The 20,921-nt window shown below is 41.2% G+C and overlaps 1 protein-coding gene across 2 annotated transcripts in view; it reads left to right on the forward strand.

The window, feature by feature from the left end:
• The first annotated feature begins 1,593 nt into the window (after positions 1-1,593).
• LOC124237237 (phospholipid-transporting ATPase IA-like) overlaps positions 1,594-20,921 on the forward strand; it is a 220,743-nt gene continuing 201,415 nt past the window's right edge. For both annotated transcript variants that reach the window (XM_046656693.1, XM_046656694.1), the window contains exon 1: positions 1,594-1,720. In XM_046656693.1, the coding sequence (XP_046512649.1) occupies positions 1,672-1,720 (49 nt within the window). In that variant the 5' untranslated portion in view covers positions 1,594-1,671. The remainder of the gene's footprint in view (positions 1,721-20,921) is intronic.

Below are 20,921 nucleotides of genomic sequence, written 5' to 3' on the forward strand. Positions count from 1 at the left end.
AGACCATACATGTAAATCATGACCATCACTGAAACAAACACATTATCCTGAGTGCTGCTCTACCCTGCCATGTTTCATGAACACTGGGAATACATTTTCTTTGTTCTAATCCCAGCCCCTGAATCAGGGCCAAGTAGAGTGGGTTCTTCATAAATATGCATTGACCTCCTGACTCAGTATTAATGTAGGACAGCGCTCTGATTAGCAAATGCTACCTGCAGGAGGCTGAGGAAATACCACAAACGGAGATAAGATGCTATTAGTAGATTTTATTATATTTTTTCCTGAGGCTTGGGAATAATCACTTATCTCTCTGGTCAAACCTCTCCACATCTCTCCCTTCAGGATCTGAAAGCAGTTCACATAAAAGGCCTCCATGTAAGGCCCTCTTCTGTTGGGTGCTGGAGGAAGAGCACACGATGAGGGAAGAAGCAAACTGCTTCTAATTTAACGTATTCCTTTCTTGCCATTTAGGCAGCTCACCAGAAACGACAGAAAACCTTATATCCTAACTTAAAGATGAAATCAGCAATAAATTAAAAATGTTTTCATGACTTCTTAGTGTGGATCTCAGTATATAAAATAAAGGGTAAGGAGGTTATGATGATCTCTTGGATATGGAACTAATTAAAATTTAATATATTTATGGATTTTATACTAGGATCCCCCTTCCCTTTTTAGGTAATACTACTACACTCAACTTCCTGCAGGTTTTACTAAAAGCAAAATCCCAAAACAAAAAAGTCCTTTTTGAACACCTGGCCCAATAGTGATTTTACTGCAATTCCAGAGCTTTGTCAGGCTGCAGAGCACGCACTAGCGGGATGCACCGGACCCACGCGCAGGCCGACCCCAGATGCACGCAAACACGACGGGCAGTAGGCGCACCAGCGCCCTGGAACCCCGGGCCTCAGAGCCTGTTGCTCGGGGGCCAGATAGGGAGCAAGTGCGGCTCCGCAAACGGAGGCTAGAATTCCACCCCGGCGGCAACCAAGCGGCGCCCTTCCACTGCTCAGGCGGGGACTTAACCCTCGGCGTCCCAGCCCCTTTCGCCCCTCCCCTGCGCACTCAGATCCAACTCCACTTTCCAGACCAAGGCCGACTCCATTGTTATTAAAAGCCAGAGGGTGGCGAGAGGGGATACGCAGGGATGCAGGAGCCAGAGCACCCATTCCTCTCCGGCCAAGACTTGGGAAAGTCCGAAAGCCGTTGAGGAAGGACTGGATAAGCCCCAGTCGCGGGGCCAAGGGAGGGCGCCCGAGGGAGATGGAGGCTGGGCGCTGATCCCACCTCCCCGCGCAGAGATGGTACGGTCCGAAGCCGAGCGGGCGGAGGAGGCTCCTCCGGGTCTCTACCCGCCCGTCTCCCGCCTTCCTCGCCGCGCTGCCGCGGGAGCGAGCGCGCGCGCCCGCGACCCCTCCCCCGACGCCGGCGCCCGCGCTCCGCCCCTCGCCGATCGCTGCTCACCTCCACCGCTGCCGCCGCCTTTCTCGCGTCCTTCTGCTCCAGCCGGCGTGCGGGGGCCGCGCCCGGCCGCCGCGCTGTCCTGGGTGGGTGGCGCTGCCCGCGCGGCTGGCTGCTGAGCGCTCCCGCGAACCAGGTCTCCCGCCGGCGCGGCGCCGTGACAGGTGCAGAGTCCCGGCTGAGGACCCACCTGCGGCGGCCGCCGCGATGCCCACCATGCGGAGGACCGTGTCGGAGATCCGCTCCCGCGCGGAGGGTGAGTAGCCGCCGCAGCCCCGCGCGGGGCGCGGGCGGAGGTGGCTCGGAGCCAGCCTGGGGTCGGGCCATGCGTGTGTGAGTGTGTGTGTGTGTGTGTGTGTGTGTGTGTGCGTGCGCGCTTGCGTGTGCTGTGGAAGAGATGCCCGACCCACCACTTCCCCAGGGCAAGTCCGGCGGTCGAGCGTGAACCCTGGCGGACCCTTCTCCCTGCGCCGCCTGCAGTGCGCTCGTGGACCCCTTCCCAGCTCCAGCCCCGGCATTGGTGTCCTCAGCGGGAGCCCCAAGGCTTGCTTTGCACCGCAGCGTGACCATTCGGTCCCTGTCAACGAGCGCTCTCACGCTGCCCACCTCCCTCCCCACTAGCGCGCAAACCTCCCGTCTCCACTCAGTTTCCTCACTCCGGTGACCAGATCCCCAATCCGCCGCCCATCTTTTTGCAGCTCTCCCCCCACGTCCCCCCGAAGAGTGGGTTTGTCTTTCCCTGGCTGCAAGATCCTGTGATCCCCAGCCCCTTGCCTTCCGAGCGCGAGGAGCCTTAATTGGGGTTGGGTGCTCAGCGGATACTGTGCATTACAGTCTCTGCAGTTCTGCCTCCTGCAGTGGAGTCTCACCGGCTCTGGTCTGAGGTTTCGTTGTGGTTTTTTTTTTTTGCCTTTTGTCTGGTCCCCGCACTTTGGCCAGCTGAGCTGACTTCTTTAGCGAGGTGGAAGCTGCTCCACCCAGGGCCAGCTGTTGAATGGCTACACTTATCAGCAACGAGCAACAGATGCCAAAGGGTAAAGGCAAGTAAGCTTTTGGAGGACCAAGACACTCTCTTCATCCTATCCGAGGAGCCCTCAGCATCCTGCCTAGCATGCTGCAGTCACTCCATTAATATTTCTTGATTTTGTTCATGGCAAAGCCACAATTGTACATATCTCGGGTATTATTTTCTTCTGTTTTATTCTCTCCCGTAAACCCATCCTTGAATCCCACAAAGGGTGGAATAACATGTTTTTTTGAGAACTAATCTATCTTGCCATCATCACTGATTCCCACCATTCCCCCATCCTGCCCTCTAATGTGAGGCAGGTGGTAAAGTGATTTTAGAATAAAAGATACAGAAGTTAGGAGCATAGGATTCCAGGGATTTGAGACAGTCCATTTTATTGCTTTTCCTCCTCAGAGTCCCCATGTTAAAGACAGGGGCACTGGCCTCTAATATCTGTGATTTCTGATCACAGCGCTTAGGAAATGCTAAATGAAACCGCTCTGGAGAGGCCACAAAAGAGTCAAAACTGACCCGTGTCCTACTTAGGAATTTATTACATACTTGTTGTTATTTGTAATATAATGGAAAAATATATAGGGCATTACAGTTTTAGATGCACATTTGAATAAATGATGGTGTTATTTTAAAATGTACACAGTAAAAAATGTATCTTTTGACACTTCTGAATGAAATGAATGAATTTTCTTAATCATCATTTGAGTGAGCCATACACGTAGTGCAAATACAGTGGTAACAGTTGGGATTGTTCTCTCAAATAATAGCGACTTATGGATTGTATATTGTGGGAAATGGGAAAAGAGAAAAGACCAGAAAACAATGCAAACCTGTGGCATGTGAGAGGATTTTATTAGTATTGAGAGACTACGTTATTGTTTTTGATTGGCATATGTATTTTTCAAAGCATTTTCACAAAGATTACCTTATGGAACCTTATGATGCTCCTGTTGATGAAGGTGGTCCCCTCTGATAGTTGAGGAAACTGTGGTACTTGTCCAAGGTCGAAGCTAGTTCAGTGACATGTTTGGATTAAGAATGCTGGGAAAACAAGGGCTGTTTCTTATTTAATCTTTGTATTCCCTTTGCATCCAGCACAGTGTCAGGGGCATAGTAGTGCTTGGTGAATGACCCTTCCCTCCTATATTGGTTGGTTTCAGTTTATTATGTGCTCAGCATTTTGCTCAGGACTGTGGTGAGGACAACATAAACAATGACTCTGTGGGCTGGCAATGTGGCTCATTGCCTGCTCTGCCCACACTTTTCTTTCTGAAGGAATATTCTCCTCTGACAGCTCCCATTGCCTGAAGGGCCTTGTTCTGAACTGCAGCCTCCTTGGCTTCAGCTGATTGGGCCAGGATGAGCTCCTGACCCAAGGGCAGACAATCCATAGGTGCTCAGACACTTGTAACCTTGTGGTTTGGCTCAAAAAGATTCTCTCTTGTGATCATCTCTCTCATGGGAAGAGTTAAGCTTAGAGACTTAGAGTGAAAATTGAAGCAGAAAGGGGCAGAGGTGAACAGGCTGGTAGAGGATAGAATGGGTGTAATAGGTCATGCAAATGCTGCTGATAGGAGAAACTGTGAGTGAACAGAGGAAGATAGGAGAGAAAATGGATTGGAGGGAAGGAATGGGGCAGAGAGACACAAATGCTGAGAGAGGATGGCTAGACCTTGGATTACCTCCCTCCCTGACTTTCCTAGTCCCAGTCCTAAGTAGCATTAGAACAGGCTCTTTTTTCTTTGAAGTGACTTGAATGGATTTCTGATCCCTGCATGCAGGTTAGCCAGATGCATGGCTGTTCTATGTGCAAGTTTTTTACAACCAAATTGGGGCAAAAGGACTTACGTGAAATAAGGAATAAATAATTAAGAGGGGATGTTATTAATTGGACATTGTGCTTGCTGTGGGTGCTGTAAGTCCTGTGGAAGGTCAGGACATGACAGCATGAGGTCTACCAAGCAAACACTTCACTGAGGAAGGATTTGAGATGGCACTCACCGGTGTTCTCAAACTTTAAGGTGCACGCAGATCACTCAGGGATCTTGTTAGATGCAGATTCTAAATCAGTAGATCAGGGGTGGGGCTGGAGTTGCGTTTCTGGCAAGCTCACAGGTAATGCTGGATGACGCGGCCCTGCAGGCCTGAGTAGCAAGGCTCTAAATGATGTTGCCATCTTTTTCAGTAGTCGGGAGGATATTAAAGGCAGAAAGTAACCAATTGAAAAAATGATGAAAGTGAACATGGCTTATTTGAGAGTTCTTAAGGAAATTGGCCAGAAGCAGAGGGAAACTTGGAAGGAGTAGGATGTCAATTTGGATAGATAAAGCACTGCTAGATTACAGAGCATTTTGAATGCCAAGAGTCAAATAGACATAGAATTGAATATTTGAAGAGGGTCTTAGAGTTCATTTAATCCAATTTCTCATTCAATCATGACATCAATGTGTAATGTCTCTAACAGGGTCAGTTAGGAGCCAAAATGTTATAAGCAGAGTGACATTACCAAAAGAGTGTCTTAGAAAGATAAGTCTCGAAGTATGTTGCATAGTTCGGAGGGAATGGCACTGGCGGTAGACTCTATTGTAAAAAAAAAGAAAAGTCTAAAAATGACAAAGGCCAGGATTATCAGTGAAATGGAGAGTGAGAATGAGAAGGTAAGAATCAGAGATGTTTCTGAGTAAATCATACTCATACAAGTACTGTTCCAGGTACTTAGGATACATCAGTTAACGGAACAGAAAAAGCTTTGCCCTGGAGGTCCTTACATTCTAGTGCGGCAAGAGACAGCAAACACAGTAAATTAGCAAATTATAGAATTCATTATGTAATAAGTGCTGTGGGAAGAATAAAGAGAAGGTGAGATGTGTGAGGATGGTGGATGGATTGCAGTTTAAATAGGTTGGTTAGGCTAGCCTTCAATAAAAAGTTGGAGATGAAGGAGTTAGCTTGGTGGAGATATGGGGGAAGAGTATTCCAGGCAGAGGGAACAGCCAGAGCAAAGGCCTCAAGGCAAGAGAGAGTCGGGTGTGAAAAAGGAACAGTGAGGGGGAGAATGGTAGGAAATGAAGTCACAAAGCTCACATCAGTGGACGTAGTGAATATAGGGCAGGAGACAGGTGGTAAAATAAAAGGAGATTCTCAAGCAGTAATTTCAAATTTTAATGTTTACAAGATCCTAGATATCTCATTAAAACTGCAGTTTCCTGGGCTGACTCGTGACAATTCTGTTCAGTAGATCTTGGGTGGGACTGGGAGACTACATTTTTAATGAGCTTCCCGGGATATTCTGGTGCAGGTGAAACACAGTTTGAGGAACTCTGCTTTACCCTGATTGATTGGGAGAATCTCTTAAAAGTTAAGGAAATTGGCGAGGATCAATAACAGAAAATATTAATTCAGATTTTAAAGTAATTGTGGAACATGCAAATGTTTTGAAGATACTTAGAAATTTGGAGGTTAGATGTGGAAAAAACCAAACTTGGGACTCTGAAGTTTCAGAGATAATAGTTGAAACTCTGATAGAAGATAAATTTGCCAGAAAGCAAGACTAGATAAAACAGAAGGCTAGGAATTCTAGATCTCTTCACTTCTACCCCCAGCTAAATCAAATGAGTCTCTGAACACAGCATTAATAATGCTAGAAACAGGGACTGAAATAATGGCGACTTATACAAAGCAGAGTTTTTCCTGACTCTTGTAAAACTAATATGGAGGAGGAAAAAAACCCCAAAAAACAAAAGAAGCAAAACAAAACTAGTATGCACATAGTCAGTCCAGGTTGGCTATGCCCATTACATAAAGTAGTAAGGGATCTTGGCTCCTATGCCTTTCTGCTTCTCCATCCTGAGGGTATAACTTCCATAAAGTCATGACGTTGGTCCCTGGGGCTCCAGCCATCGTTTAGGAGTTCCAGGCAGGAAAAAATGGAAGAGTAAGAGATGAAAGGCTTTTCCTGGAAGTGTTGCACAAAGACTACTGCTTATTTTGCATTGTCTCCCATCTGCAAGGGAAGCTGGGAAATGGAGTGTTCTAGCCAGGCACATTACTCAGTGTCGTGTTACCAAAGGAAGAAGGGAGAATGGTTGTTGGGTAGGCAACTAATAGGCTCAGTCACCATCAGGTACTCAGGTTGCCCACAGCTCCTGCTTGAATCAGAGAACTGTTGTAGAGCTCATAATTTACAAAATACTAAGTATTCAGTTGTTCAAAACTAAGGAAATGCACAAAAAATACATACCTGTCCAATGGTTTGCATTTTCTTCTGCTGAATATTATACTGCTAAAATGTAAAACATTCATTTGGTTATGTAAAACGTTTTAAGTGATAAGTTTAGGACTTGTTTTAGGGATTGTTTTCCTAAACTGGTCTGTATAAATGGCAACTTTAAAATGTTTCTAATTATATAGAATATTATGTTTCATTTACTTAAAAGATAGCAAAAGGATCACTGATGTAGTTTCTATATGAATTGTTAAAGCGAAAATTTTAGGAGGCTATTTCAGATGTCCAGGTAAAAGATGACTAAGACTCTTTGTTCTTTTACAAAGCATGTATTATGCACCTGCTGTCTGCCAGCTAATTGGGAGTTAGGACAAAAAGATCTGGTGAATGAAGGAGATTCTAAAAGAACATGAAGGAGGTCCCAAAAGAAACATGAAGAAGAGTTAAAAATCTCTAACTGACGTGGCACTATGAGAGAGGTGGTGTGTGAGCATAGTGATAATTGATTTAATATTTGAGAATCCCCAAAAACATGTCATTTTACTTAGTGTAATTCTGGAGATATTTGGTATGGCAGAACTAAACTATTTTAGGTTTTCTAATCTATAGTACGTCAGTCGTTTTTTTCATGATCTTGTCGCAAAAACAGAATTGAATCATATGCCTGCCTTACAGCCATAGGAAAGATTGTGTAGGTCAGAATATACCTTTGGAGTTAGCACAGTGTTTTCTTCCTGGGTCTCTATTCACGTAGTTTCATTACAATGTAAATGTTGTCAAGGCAACAGTTTCATTCTTCATTGTTCACTGAGCCCAAATCTTTCAATGCTCTTCTCTCTTAATAGGAAGCTCCCTAAAGGCAGGGATTTTTGTCTGTTTTGTTTACTGATGCATTGCTCCCACTGAGGACATTGCCTGGCACATAGTAGGAGCTCAGATGTTGGTTGAATGGATAAATGAATCTTATGAGCTAGAGATGAGGTGAACTTGAGATGGCTTATAATCAGACCTACTTGATACCCTCCTACTGGAACCTGAGCACCACGAAGGGAACAGTTTTGGTGTGATCTCTTCATTGCTGTATGCTCTACACTTAACAGCCTTGCCTGCCACAGAGTAACCTGCCGTGTTTGTCAGATGAATGGGTAACTCTGAACTTTGTTTTTAGTGGAAGAGCTTAACTTTGTTCTCTTGATTGTAGAAGTAACACTTGCTCAGTGGAAAAACTCACACTGCAAAAAGGTGTCAAGGAGACAGTGAAAATCACCCCAGACTATGCCATCTAAATATAACCACTGTTAGCATTTTAGTATATATCCTTTCCAACTATTTTCCAGGAGAGGAGAAATATACTTATTTGTTAAGAAAAGTGCATCAGAGTCTACATTATTTTTAGTCTTTTTTTCCCCACTCAGTATTTCATCCTCGCTTATCAAGTATAAATTTATGTAAACTCCATGAAGAATGAGATATTTAAATTTATTTTTTCTAATTTAATTGAAATATAATTGATAACTAACATTGTATTAGTTTAAGGTGTGCTACGTAATGATTTGATACATGTATATATTGCAAAATGATTACCACAATAAGTTTAGTTAATATCTATCACTTCATGTAGTTAGAAATGTTTTTCTTGTGATAAGAACTTTTAAGATCTCCTCTTGGTAGCTTTCAAATATACCATATGGTATTTTTAACTATAGTCACCATGCTGTACATTACAGCCCCAGGACTTATTCATCTTATAACTGGAAAGTTTGTACCTCTTGACCACCTTCACCCATAGGAAGGGATTTTTGTCTACTGTCACTACTTATGTCTTCAGTGTCTAGAGCAGTGCCTGACACTTAGTAGGGCTTCGGTAATTATTTGTTGAATTCATAGGTCATTAATTTTTTGGCAGCTTAGCATTTTTTTTGTTAGTATATAATAATTTACTAAGGAATCCTTTATAGGTGGGCGTATGGGTCATTTCCGGTTTTTTTTTAAAAAAACCAAATCACTCTTGAATAACATCTTTGTACACTTTTCTAATTATTTCTTTGTAAAATGTCCCAAGAAAAGGGATTTCTGGGTCAAAAGTATATACCTTTTAAATGAATGCTTATACATATTTCAAAATTGCCAGAAAGATGATCCGAGTTTACACGTCCACTGAGAGTGAACAAGGTGCTCCTTTCTCTACCCCTGCCCCAGCACTGGAGAGCCTTCTTTTTCATCCTTGTGAAGGGACAATGAAAAAAAGAAACTTTAGGTTTACATGACTTTACTTATTAGATTGAACACATTTTGGTAAGTTTAGTGATGATTTTTTTTCTGGGTTGTTTATTCATGTCCCCTTATGAAGTTTGTTTGGTGTTGAATTTTAAGTGCTTCCCATATTTTGATGATATTAACTCTTTTCTGTTTAAAGTTTATCTTTTAACTTTCTTATAGTGTTTTCTCATGCACATGCATTTTTATTAAATATAATCTTTCAGTTTTTTCCTTAAAATGTCTTCTTTAATGTCATTTCTTATTTGAAGAAAATGATCATTCTTCACTTACATTTTTCTTCTAGTACTTTTAGGTTTCATTTTAAACAGTTAAATGTGCAATTCCCGTGGGATTTATTTTGTTGTGAGATCTGAGGTAGGGGCCTAATTTTATTTTTTCTCAAATTATTATCCACCTGACATGATAACCATATATTTTATTAGTTGATCCTTCCCGTACTGGTTTGAGGTGCTTTTTTTATACTGAATGTACATATACCGTTGAGTCGTGTCTGGAGTCCGTCTTCTCCCTCTTTTCTCCCTTCCCCCTCTATTTTGGTCTGTCTCTTTTGGCCCCTGTTATCAAATTCCTCTATTGCAACTAATAAAACATATCCTCATGACATTTCTACTCTAACTGCTCTTTTCCCTAATTTTTTTCTTGTTATTTTCATCTCTGTTTTTCCACTTGAACCAGCAAATGCATCATTGAATCATTATGTTTATAAATTTATATTGAGAGAATTGACATCTTTCATATATTGAGTCACTGAAGCCTAGTTTTCATATGTTGAGTCATTGAAGCCAATGAATAGGTATTTCTTTCATGTGCTGGGGAGAGTTTTCTTAAAATAAATGTTACCCATTTTAATGATTTGTTCCTAGATGATTTATATTTTATGAAGATATTTTGAATGAGATCCTTTCTAAAATTATATGTTCTTGTTTGTGACTGTGAGCACATATAAAGTGGAAGCTATTGATTTTGAAACTGACCATCATTCTGAATTATTTCCTTTTAAAGAGTTTTTTAGTTGATTTTCATCTCCATCAGTTTTAAAATTATATCATATGTCATAAAACAAAGTATTTTTAAATGAAGTTTTCAATTAGTTAGACTTGACCAGGTATATTTTGGGTATACTATTGTTTCAGAAAGATTGGTTCATTTTTATCTGCTGAACTTTTGTAGACTCTGCTGAAATACAAGTACAAACTTACTATTAAGGTTTCATACAGTAGCCCTTACATAATAGCAGGGATATTACTCTTTTTTATCCTTTCCGCTAGCAGAAGAGATCAGAATTTAGACCAACCTGGATTTAACTAATGATTCCATGGAATCTACTTATATCGAATTGGCATTCATTTCTTAATGCTAAGAGAAATAAAATGTGAGCCACAAATACTAGACATGTGTGTAGTTTTAAATATTCTAATAGCCACATTTAAAAATAAAAAGAAACAGATGAAATTAATTTTTATATTTTCCTTAACCCAATATATGCAAAATATTATTTCATCATGTTATCAATATAAAAATTAATAATGAGATAGTTTGCATTCTTTTTTTGTACTAATTTTTTGGGATCTACTGTATACTTTATATTTACAGTACATCTCAGTTTGCACTAGTCCCATTTCATGTGCTCAGTTACTGCATGTGGCTAGTGGCTGCCATACTGGACAGCGCAGCTGTAGATTATACCTCTAGCAGGGGCTTACATATTAGGATTTACTGGAATTTTCCAGAATATAAAATTTTACAATGGAAATCATGGCTTAAAGTAAGCTTATTAAAAATACACATATGGGTATACTCTGCTCTTAAGTAGAGATTTAAGCCTTCAACTTCCTTCCTTACAACAAAAGGTCTCATAAAACCTTACACATTATGTTAGTACTTACATAATACTGCTTTTGACATGGCCCCTGTGGCAATTTAGAGGTTTTATGTAAGTACATATGGCATCTTTTGAAGCCTGTTGTTTTGTTCCCATTAAAAAAAAAAATCTCTTTTTAATAGATTTGATAAGCAAAAGCCATGCTGCCCTACTTTCCTGTAAGTTTTCATTTAAATGTTAACATGAAATATATGTACATAGATAGTATCTTTGAGTAGTATGCTTTTATATGCAATCTTCCCATCGCTTTTATTGATCTAAGGGGACTATAGAACTTGGCTTCATGGGTCATTTCACAGCTAATTGGGCAAAGGGAAGTGTCTGTTTTAAATTAAGGCTCTGTTCCTTGTTTTGTGTGAGCCTGTCTTTGAAGATGACTGATCTTGATCCATCTGGGGCCGTGCATAATGAGATTGGGTTAGTCAGGTGACAGTTTAGGCAGAGACTATTAATAAGAAGGTCAAAGCCAGCCTAGGGTCTAGACCAGGAAACCACTTTAGTGGGTCAGGCCTATTTAGAATACAAGGTTGGCTGTCATGAGTGAAGCAAGCAAACAGTGGTATGCAAGGGTAATCAGAGAGAGAGTTTGTTCCAACACCAATTTAGAATCGTTGAGCTTCTGTAATTGGCTCAGGTCCCTGTGGCTGACTCTGGTCTTAAAGGAAAGGCAACTTGGTGTAAAAGAAATCTCCTCCAGCATCTGCAGTCCATCTTTTCCCCTCATCTTTCCTTCACCCTCATGTAGATTTTGCCCTGTCCCAGCCATCAAAACCTTAGAGGTAGGAGATATTTAAAGAGCTCTGACTTAGCCCTCTAAGGATGTGGCATAAATCACCCTGAGTCCCTGTCACAGCAACTCATAGAGCTCCAGAACTAGAGGCCCTGCCTTGCTCTGGGAGAGGAGACCCTGGTCCCTGACCCAGCTTGGACTCAGGGCTATGCGCTTGTGAGCAGTTCTGATGCCAAACCAGGCCTGCCAAGGGTTCTGATTATCGTTTGCTTTCCCTCTCCCGACTGTTGCTCTTGGCTAGCTCATCTGGACAAACTCGTTGCCCCATGTTAGAGCTCTTTGGTTCTGAGTGCCCCTATTGTCCAAGACCATTTTTCCTGGATCCCTTGCTCTGCCACTGTGTTGTCATCCTAACTGCTGTGAGTAGTTAACCCTTTCTAGTTCCCTTCTAGTCCGTCTCATTCCACTTAAAAAAATAAAAACCAACAAAAAACCCAGGCATGTTCTGTCTCTGACCAAAGAAATCAAACAGATCTCTCTGTATAGGTTTTACCCAAAATTTGATGTGCTGCTCTATACTTTAAGCTTAAGTTGGGTTCAATCCACCATCAGTGCCAGAATGGTTGTGAGAAATGTTCTCAGGTGGACTTACTCAACTTTTGTAACTTTCACAGTTGTGAGTAATGGTTAGAGAAATGACCTGAGGAAGAATTACTCTGTCTGCCATCTTTAGTAAAAGTGTGTCCAGTGTGGTCAGAGCAGTGGGAGACGTGTGTAATGCGAACTGTCTTATAGCTACATTGTATACCTCAGTGGTGCTCAGCCCTGGCTGCACAGTGAATCAAATAGGGAGCTTGTAAATGATGCTGATGTCCAGCCCATCACAGACCAATGGAATCGGTCAGTCTGATCCATTGGGCATACGGACCAAGCATTGATATTATATCTCCCAGGTAATTCTGATTGGCAGCAATGTTGAAAAACACCGGTGTACATCCTTGAATTTACTTGCTTGTAGGGAGGATGAGGAATAGATTGTATAAAGCCTTGTAGGTTGCCAGCCAAGAAACCAAGAAAGTATGGATATTTTTGGTAAATTTTTTGTCTATTGCCCGGGTACTTAATAGATCTGATTATACTTCTCTTAATTTCCCCTCTCGGAAATGATAAGGTTTATATAATGATACTCAGTTATTAGGTTTTGAAGACTTTCTTTAAAATTCTGAATTAAACATTCAGTTCAACCAAGTGAAAAGTAAACACGTGTAGTTTATTTTTAGCTGATGCTGTATCTACACTGGGAGCTTGATGAATATGAGCTTTTCTGCAGTGTCATTACTAGTTTTTGCTAACCTACTTACTTTTAGTATGTTGGAGTAATTAATCTCTTTATTCATCCTATATTTGTAGCCTACATATGTGGTCATTTTCACCAGGAAGAAATACCTTAACAACTTGGTGAAAGTCTGAAACTTCTGTGGCAACTTTATTTTCAAGAGGTTTATTTTCTTTAGTTTACAATTATTGATTTATCCCACTGTGATGTTAAATAGTCTTTTACAGGTTAATGCACAGAAAATGAAAACTTACCACAGGCCCCAATTTACCTGCCTTCCCTGATTGCTGAGATGAAGCCCATTTTTTGAGACTCTTAATTTACCTAGTGTGATTTCTCCATGGATGGGTGCTGGGTTTCTAGCTTCAGGATGCAATGATTATTTCCACCTCTGAGGATCAGAAAACGAGCCCACAGTGCCTTAGAGCGAGTGCATTGTGTCTAACCTTTGTGTGATTATTTTTGATTTTTAGTTCTCTTCTCTCCTTACTGTATCTGCATTTAGACTTGACTTTTTTAGATGCTGTTGTGACTTGTACTCTACAGATGGGAATCCTTTTAAAAAGCCAGAATTTGACCTAGGAGGGGAGGGAAATTTCTGAATCGTTGGCTCAGTTCAACCCCGGATGGCTACTGATTCTTGTCTTTTTGTTTAAAGTTCAGTGAAAGAATTATTACACAGTTGGCCTTTTGGTGACTTCCAAGTGAATATAATTAGCAAAGGAGAACAAAGCTTTCTTAATTTCCCCAGGTGTCGAGTTGAATTTACCTCGATCCTATTAAGAGACGTTCCCTGTGGAATTTATCCTTATGGTTGGTGAACTGCTCCCCTATGTGTTTTAATTTTAACTAAGTCTGAACACCAAGATCTTCAGTCTGAATTAACAGTTTTCTTTATAAGATGACCGACACTTTTTCATATATTCAGCTGGAATTGTCCTTTTGTTTTTTTAATTCCATGGACACAAACTAATAGAATCACCATCTTAACTGTTAACACTTCACGTGTCTTTATTGTCTTTGGTACTAGACTATTTGACATAGTAGCCACTGAAAAAGTAGAGTGCATTTGTTTTGTGACACAACAACAAAACTTGAAACTATAACTCATTTAGTGCTATCCCCACTTTCCTCAGCATCTTAAGTTAACACCCTATAAATAATTAAGAGAAAATGAAATGAGGCACTTGGGGCTCCCAATAGGCCCAGAGTAATATCTGACTTCTGGCTCTTCCAAGATGTGTGGCCTTGGACAAATCATGTAACATCTCTCAGACTCCTTTGGCAAAATGGTAACGATACCTACCAGTAAATCATCTGCCTTTTGGCTAGAGAGTAGACCAGTGCTGGCTGCACATTGGAATCTCCTGAGGAGCTTTAAACTCGCTGATCCCTAGAGATTCTGGTTTCGTCTTGGGAATAGGAGTTGAAAGAAGGAGAAAAATAGTGGCTTGGACTAGTAAGTGTCAGTGGAGGTGATGACACGTGGTCAGATTCAGGATATAGTTTGAAGGTAGAGCTAACAAATTTGTTAATGGATAGGACATGGAGTGGTAAAGAGAAAAAGGAGTCAAAAATGACTAAAGTTTTGGGCCCTGAGCCCGAAATGATGGTGCCATTTCCTAAGAAAACACTGGGATGAGGACTGAAAACCTCCCTGCATCTTAGAAAAGAGTGGGAAAAGCCACATGTGCCAAAATATGTATATTTGCATACATTTCTTTTGTTCTCTTAGAAAGTATTGCTTTATTCTAAAATCAAGATTTCTGTCCTCTACTTCTTCCATCTTCTTTTCTCTGGATATTCTTTAGAACTTCAGTAAACATAACTATTAGTGTCTTACCTGTTCCTCGTTGCTATGGATCATAGACATGTAGGGACTTCATGGGTTTAATCTGTTTGGGATTGATAATTTCTATTGCCAGGACTTTTCACTCCATGATTAGTTGATGAGAGCAGTTTCTCATGTCATCATCGTGTTCTTTTGACTCTTGAGGTGCTCCAAACTGCAGGGACATCCTTCAGAGTGGAGAAATTAAATGAAAGCACTTGCTGTAACGTAGGTGCTAAACAAATGTTACTTGACTCTGCGTCTGGTGAGTGATTGGGATAATCAAGCTGTTCAGATTTTGGAAGCTGAACTTTTAACATGCTGGAGTGGTTTTGAAATGTCATGGAGTTTTCTTATTATTGTGTATAGGCCTGTTGCACTTTACTCAATGATGGCTACAGGTATTCCAGCAGATCTAAGGGGCTGATTTCATGATTCTAATTAGTGATGGTAGTATGTGGAGGCACAAGCATTGCATTAAGAGGTTCTTTCTTCACTGGGTGATTTTTATTTATGGCATTAGAAGATTTGTGAAGCATCTGTTCAATCTATCCGCTCATTGTTCTTGTTCACCTATGAGTTGGGTAGAGCTGATGGCAATCTCACACATGTGTAGGTGTCATTGCTTCAATGTCACCGAGCACTGTGCTGGGTCTTTTAAGTCTTTGCAGCCCACCAGCTGTCATTCACACATCCTGGTTTAATCTGCTTAGTGGAGGTTTCTGTCTTTTTTTTTTTTTCAGCCACATCCTGACAAACTGAAGGATGCCAGACCTGCCTTACTTGCTTTTGTGCAAGTGCCACCTAGATCTTTGAGTCTGTCTTGTCTACCCAGTCTCAGTGGGTTTTTTAATACTCCCCACAGTGCTGATGGCAGACAAGCCATCCCAGGGCCACACCCATTCTCAGGGCTGTGTCGGGACGTGATGGAGTTCTCCAGTGCTTCTTTATGGGTTTCTTATTTTTCTAACCTTGTTCAGTGGAATCATTGGCTATTTTACATGCCAGATTATGACAGTGCTTGTCTTCAATAGATAGACGAGTGTGTCACACCTTTCTTTATCCCGGATAGTGTCTGGTTCCATAGAGTAAAAAGCTCTTCTTGCTTTTGGGCCATTTATATTGCTGTGTGTGCTGCACTGACTTCTCTGCCAAAGTCATAGTTAGTAGGTAGGCTTTAGTTTCCTCACTGGGTGTTCTCAGTGTCTGATTGTTAAGGCTTTGTTTAAAAAAAAATAAAGATGAATTGTTTTTTCTCTCTTGTAAAGTCACAGTGGAGGGAAGAAGCAGGTGCTTGTCAAACTCCACTGACTCATTCTGAGAATAATACGGTAGAAAAATGATGTTATTTGGAACTTTCTGCTGCTTTTAATAAAAGGAGGGCTAGTCTGTTGGAACCAGTCATGTTTCCACCTGTTTTTAAAATGCATAAATAGCTCTAAAAATGAAAGTTGTGATAATTCAGATAACTTTCCTGGTTGCTTTTTTGTATTTTTTTCCAGTACATTTTAAGGGCTGGCTCATGGAGAACTATCATTCAGTTGTATCTTCCTGTGTGTGCAGTGCTACTGAAGTCTGTGGGGTTAACTATCCTGCAAGCATTTTTATCTACTAATTTATCAACTAAAGTTCTTTTCCATATACAAAGCGGTGAAAACTTGCTCATACATTCGTTCTATATTAGTGGTTCTCTGATGACTTCATAATTGTCTTTTTAAAAAAATCTTCTTAAAAGGGTACGATCGTGGAATTCTAGAGTTGGAAGAAACCTAGAAGTGATATAGTGCCACACTATCCCTGCTATAGCCTGCATACCTCTCAGTGGTGGGAATCCTGCCCACTTTTGAGGCAGCCCATTCCATTCTCTCACAGCTCTAGATCTTTGCAAGTTATTTCTTGCTAAGAAAGCAATGAAACCATTTATTCGCTCCACGTTTTGCTAGGCCAGTTGTCCCCCATGTTGTATTTGCGCAGTTGATTTTTTTAGGCCTTAGTAGGGGACCTTCAGTTTTTTCAACCTCTTGAAACCTTCCTGAATTCTGATTTTTTTCATGTCATCTGTGCATTTATTAATTGTACCATGTGTGTCCTTATCCTCTCATTGGAACCCCAGCAGTCTGGCTTCAGAGCCCTCATCACCTTAGGCTTTGACTTTAACTGTCCAAAAGATCCTCTTGGATCCCAGCAGAGCCTCGTGTGACTCGGTTGTTGAGGTCTCTTCCTCTGCCCAGTGTTACCTTGGTTCTTTTCTCTGTATGTCTTTTCCATTCTCCTTTTAATACCTGTGGCAAGCATGTGGCTTCAGGGTGCTGTGCTGCGCCCCCCGACCCCCAGCCCGACTCTCCGTCACAGTACCTGCTGAGTGCCGAGTCTCTTGCCTCTGCCTCTGTCTCTGGATCACAAGTCTGCATCCCCAGAAGGGAATCCACTTGGCCTGGCTGGTCAGATGCCCCATGTTGACCCAGACACCCAGGCCCGGGGTACTAGGCCAGGAGAGGGGAAGAGGGACAGGAGTTGAGAGTGTAACCCAGGGTAGACTCCTTCAGAGGGTCTTGCGGGCAGCGGGGAACCAAAGGAGTGCTCCAACTCCAGCCCCCTCTGTGCATGTTTGTCAGATGGTTGTGAGTCTGCATTGTTACATAATCTTAGAATTGTGGGTCTCGATTTTATAAGAATAGGGCCTAGCTTGAAATCCTTGTTGAAATCCAATGCTGAGGGCTGTATTTGAAAAAAGAGAAGGAAAGAAAGTCTGTGAAAGCTTTCTGTGCCCAGGTGGTCAACACCTACCTCCCTTTTAATCATCTACACTTGAGTTTCCACTGGCAGTGACCTCAAACTCATTGACCAATAACATTATTGTTCAGGCTTAGTAATGTAAAGGACCTTTTTTAAAGGTGAAAATTTCCTTTTTAATCTCTGAGTGTACATCCTGTGTATGAGAAACACGACTTTCAAAACAGTGAAGTCCTACTCAGTGTTAACTGAATTCTTGATACAAAAGGGAAATGTTCTTTTTAACCTCTGAATTAATTATTTAAAAATTTTTTTTTTTACCATAGAAGGTGTAGTTCCCATTATATAAATCAGTGAACTCTGCGAGCACGTCTGTGGACCGCTATTTTCATTAACAGTAGTTTATAATGTACAGGATGCATCTTCTTTCCTTTTTAGAACACTGGGGCAGTAGTTCCTGTATCTTTGGAACCTCTTTCCTTCATTATAGTTCTATGATAAGTGACAGTTTACTTAACTATTCTGCAGGTTCTCACAGTTCTGTAGGTCTAAAAATTATATATATATATATATATGCTACAAGATATGAAATCATTTAGAGCAGCCATGTGCTAGCTTTTCTTTTTGTGGTTGTTGATAATCTCCTACCTTCTCTTTTGCTGTAGTTCCTCCAACTAATGTTTGTTCTAATCTTTCTAGTCTTAAGATGATTATCCCTGATAGAGGATGGAGTGACCTAGGAGAAGTAGGAGTTGAGAAGTTCTGCTTTTTATTTTATTATCTGTTAACATTACACCATCTATTGCAGGCAACAGACCTATTTCATCAATTCCTTGCATTCCAAATGGAAGGAAGAAAACATTTCGGTAGTCTCTAACATTTTTGAAAACACCTTTCTTCTATTCTCAGATGTCTGTGCATCTGTTATTTGTATTGAACATGTGAGCCAATTTCCAATGTTTCCCATGGTCTTTTTTTATCTTCTTGTACTTGTTACGGCCTTCCTGTGCAGCAGCAGTGGTCTGTTTGAATATGCCTCCTATTTCCTCCTTGTTAGGACCTTTCACAATTAGTCAGTGTGTTGCTTTAGATAGCCTTCTGGACTTCTGCCATTTCAGGTCTTGATGATAACTTGAAATGTGTCCTCCTGAATTCTGGAAGATATGTCTAGCTTGGCCTGATGTTCCCCTCTTTGAGTGTCAGAAGATCCTTGGTACAGTTATGTTTTCTATGAGTATCATTACTACTTTATCACTTTTGCATTGATTAGAATCCAGTCCATAGTACCAGTTCCTCATCTTGTTTCCTGTATCTTCCCAGAGATAAATTTGATGCCTAGACAAGTCAACGATGCTTTTAGCTAACTGAGACTTTCAGGAGATACCTGGTACATATCTGGTAGTTGAAAGCCCTCATTGCTAATGCAATCTGTTTCTGTGCCAATTTTTAAATCTATATTGGGAACATGCTATTTATTTCTTCTATCTGACCAAGTGATCTATGGGATATTCCCAAGGCAATATCATTAATTTCCTTTCATCTTTCATTAGTCTTCTTCCTTTTCCTGTTAAGCATGATTTGGCATTAATAAATGTTTTATTTTATTTCCGGTAACTCAGCATGCCCAAGATGATTATTTTCCTGGGTTAATAGCCAAGGCTGGCAGCCAAGGAAGTTGAGTGCTTCCTATGTGTGAGGCCCAACACTAGACATGCCATAGATTTTCATGTAATGCTGCTCAAGGATGGCCTTTCCTCTGAATGTCAGGAATGCTTTTTCCAGTGTCTACCACTTACAATTCATAGTACTACTTTTGGAGTTTGCTGCAATTCAGCATGAGTTCAGGAAGTGTTAAGCCACTGGTTTTTTTTTTCCTGTTTTAGACAAGAAATGTTGTTGTCACACTTTATTTTCAGATCAGTGCCCACAGAGACACTTAAAGATATCATTACCATTTATGGTAATGACGAGTCCTGATAGGAAAATATATTAGCGCGGGTATCAGGATAGGGACAAGACTATTAAGTATGAGAAATTTTTGCATGCCTGATATTAAAATGGAAAATTTAGTAAACATTTATTACATGCAAGAGACTTCTTTGAAGTGTTATGTACTTCCGTATTAGAGTAACCTACCTGATAGATGCTTACATGTGCTCTTATGTCTGTCTTGTCCTCAGTGCATAAGTTAGGTACATCTGTAACATCTGTTACTAATTATTCTCAGTTGCTATATACCTATGTGTATAGGTCAAAAGATTACTATTGGAGTGGTCAAAAGTGGTCAAAACCACTATATGTTTAAAACTTTGTAGGTGACATTTCAAGGAAGAATGATCAGGGAGGGCGCTGTGATATCTAAGCATCTAACAAGGTCATGAGGGTAGGAGAGGGTCGTGGTTGGAAAAAATGTGTTGAGGTAGAATAGGGCCCAGTAGAGGAGAAACAGAGTTAGAGGGAGAGGTCAGAGCAAGCTTAATTGGTGAATGAATGAATGCATCCATGAATGTTAAAGCTTTAGAGCTGGGCTGGACTTTATCAGTTTCCAAATATTGGCCTGGTTCTGGTACTCACTGGCTCTCTGACCACGAGCAGTTCTCCATATGAGAAGGAAAGTTCCCTTCTCCTCATCACTCAATAATTCTTTTAAAAAAATTGAACTCTTTTGTAAGATGAAAAGCAACCAGTTTTTTGAAGTAGATAACCATGTTTTACATCATCAGGGTAAGTGGATATTCTTTGTTCCAACCTTCATTATAACTTAGATACATCACATTTGCAGAAAAAGAGGGTAAAGGAGAGGAAGCTAGGGATGTGGAAAGCTTTTTGGCTGTTGTGCCATTTCCTTAGGGTAACAAGCCGGTTATCCCAGAAAATGCTGGACTCAGGGCTTGGTTAGGGCGTCTGCTCATGTTGGAGCAGATGTGATCTAGCAAGTAGGGCCTGTTGGGGAAGGTTCTAGGCACCCTAGTGATTTTTTTGGGCAGGGTAGTTGCATTGTGGTTCTAGGTCATCATTCCAAGCAAAGCAGAAAAGCCAGCTAGTGATTGGGGTACAGGGAACAGAGTTCAGCTTCCTGAAGAAGTTGACTAGCCAAGTCCAGGTCCAGGGTCAATGCCCACCTATTTTAGATGGGCGTTGGGACAGGACTTGGCTTCCAGCAGAGGACTGAAATGCCTCCCCTAAAATTCCATAATGTGGAAGCTGAGTGTATTCTTAAGTAGGTAGAGTAGTTCCCAGAGTCAAATGAAAAGCTTTACAGGAAGGTCAAGGGTGATCCAAGGCAGCTTGACTAATGGATAGTTACTTCAAGGTGCCACCGAATCAATCTTATCTGTGCTCAGCCTTTTCATGTGTCCAGAATGCCAATTGACTATGATTAGCTTAGCATGGGCCATGTGCCCACCTTTAAGTCA

The sequence above is a fragment of the Equus quagga genome, chromosome 3 (genome assembly GCF_021613505.1).
Source record: "Equus quagga isolate Etosha38 chromosome 3, UCLA_HA_Equagga_1.0, whole genome shotgun sequence".
Taxonomy (NCBI): domain Eukaryota; kingdom Metazoa; phylum Chordata; class Mammalia; order Perissodactyla; family Equidae; genus Equus; species Equus quagga.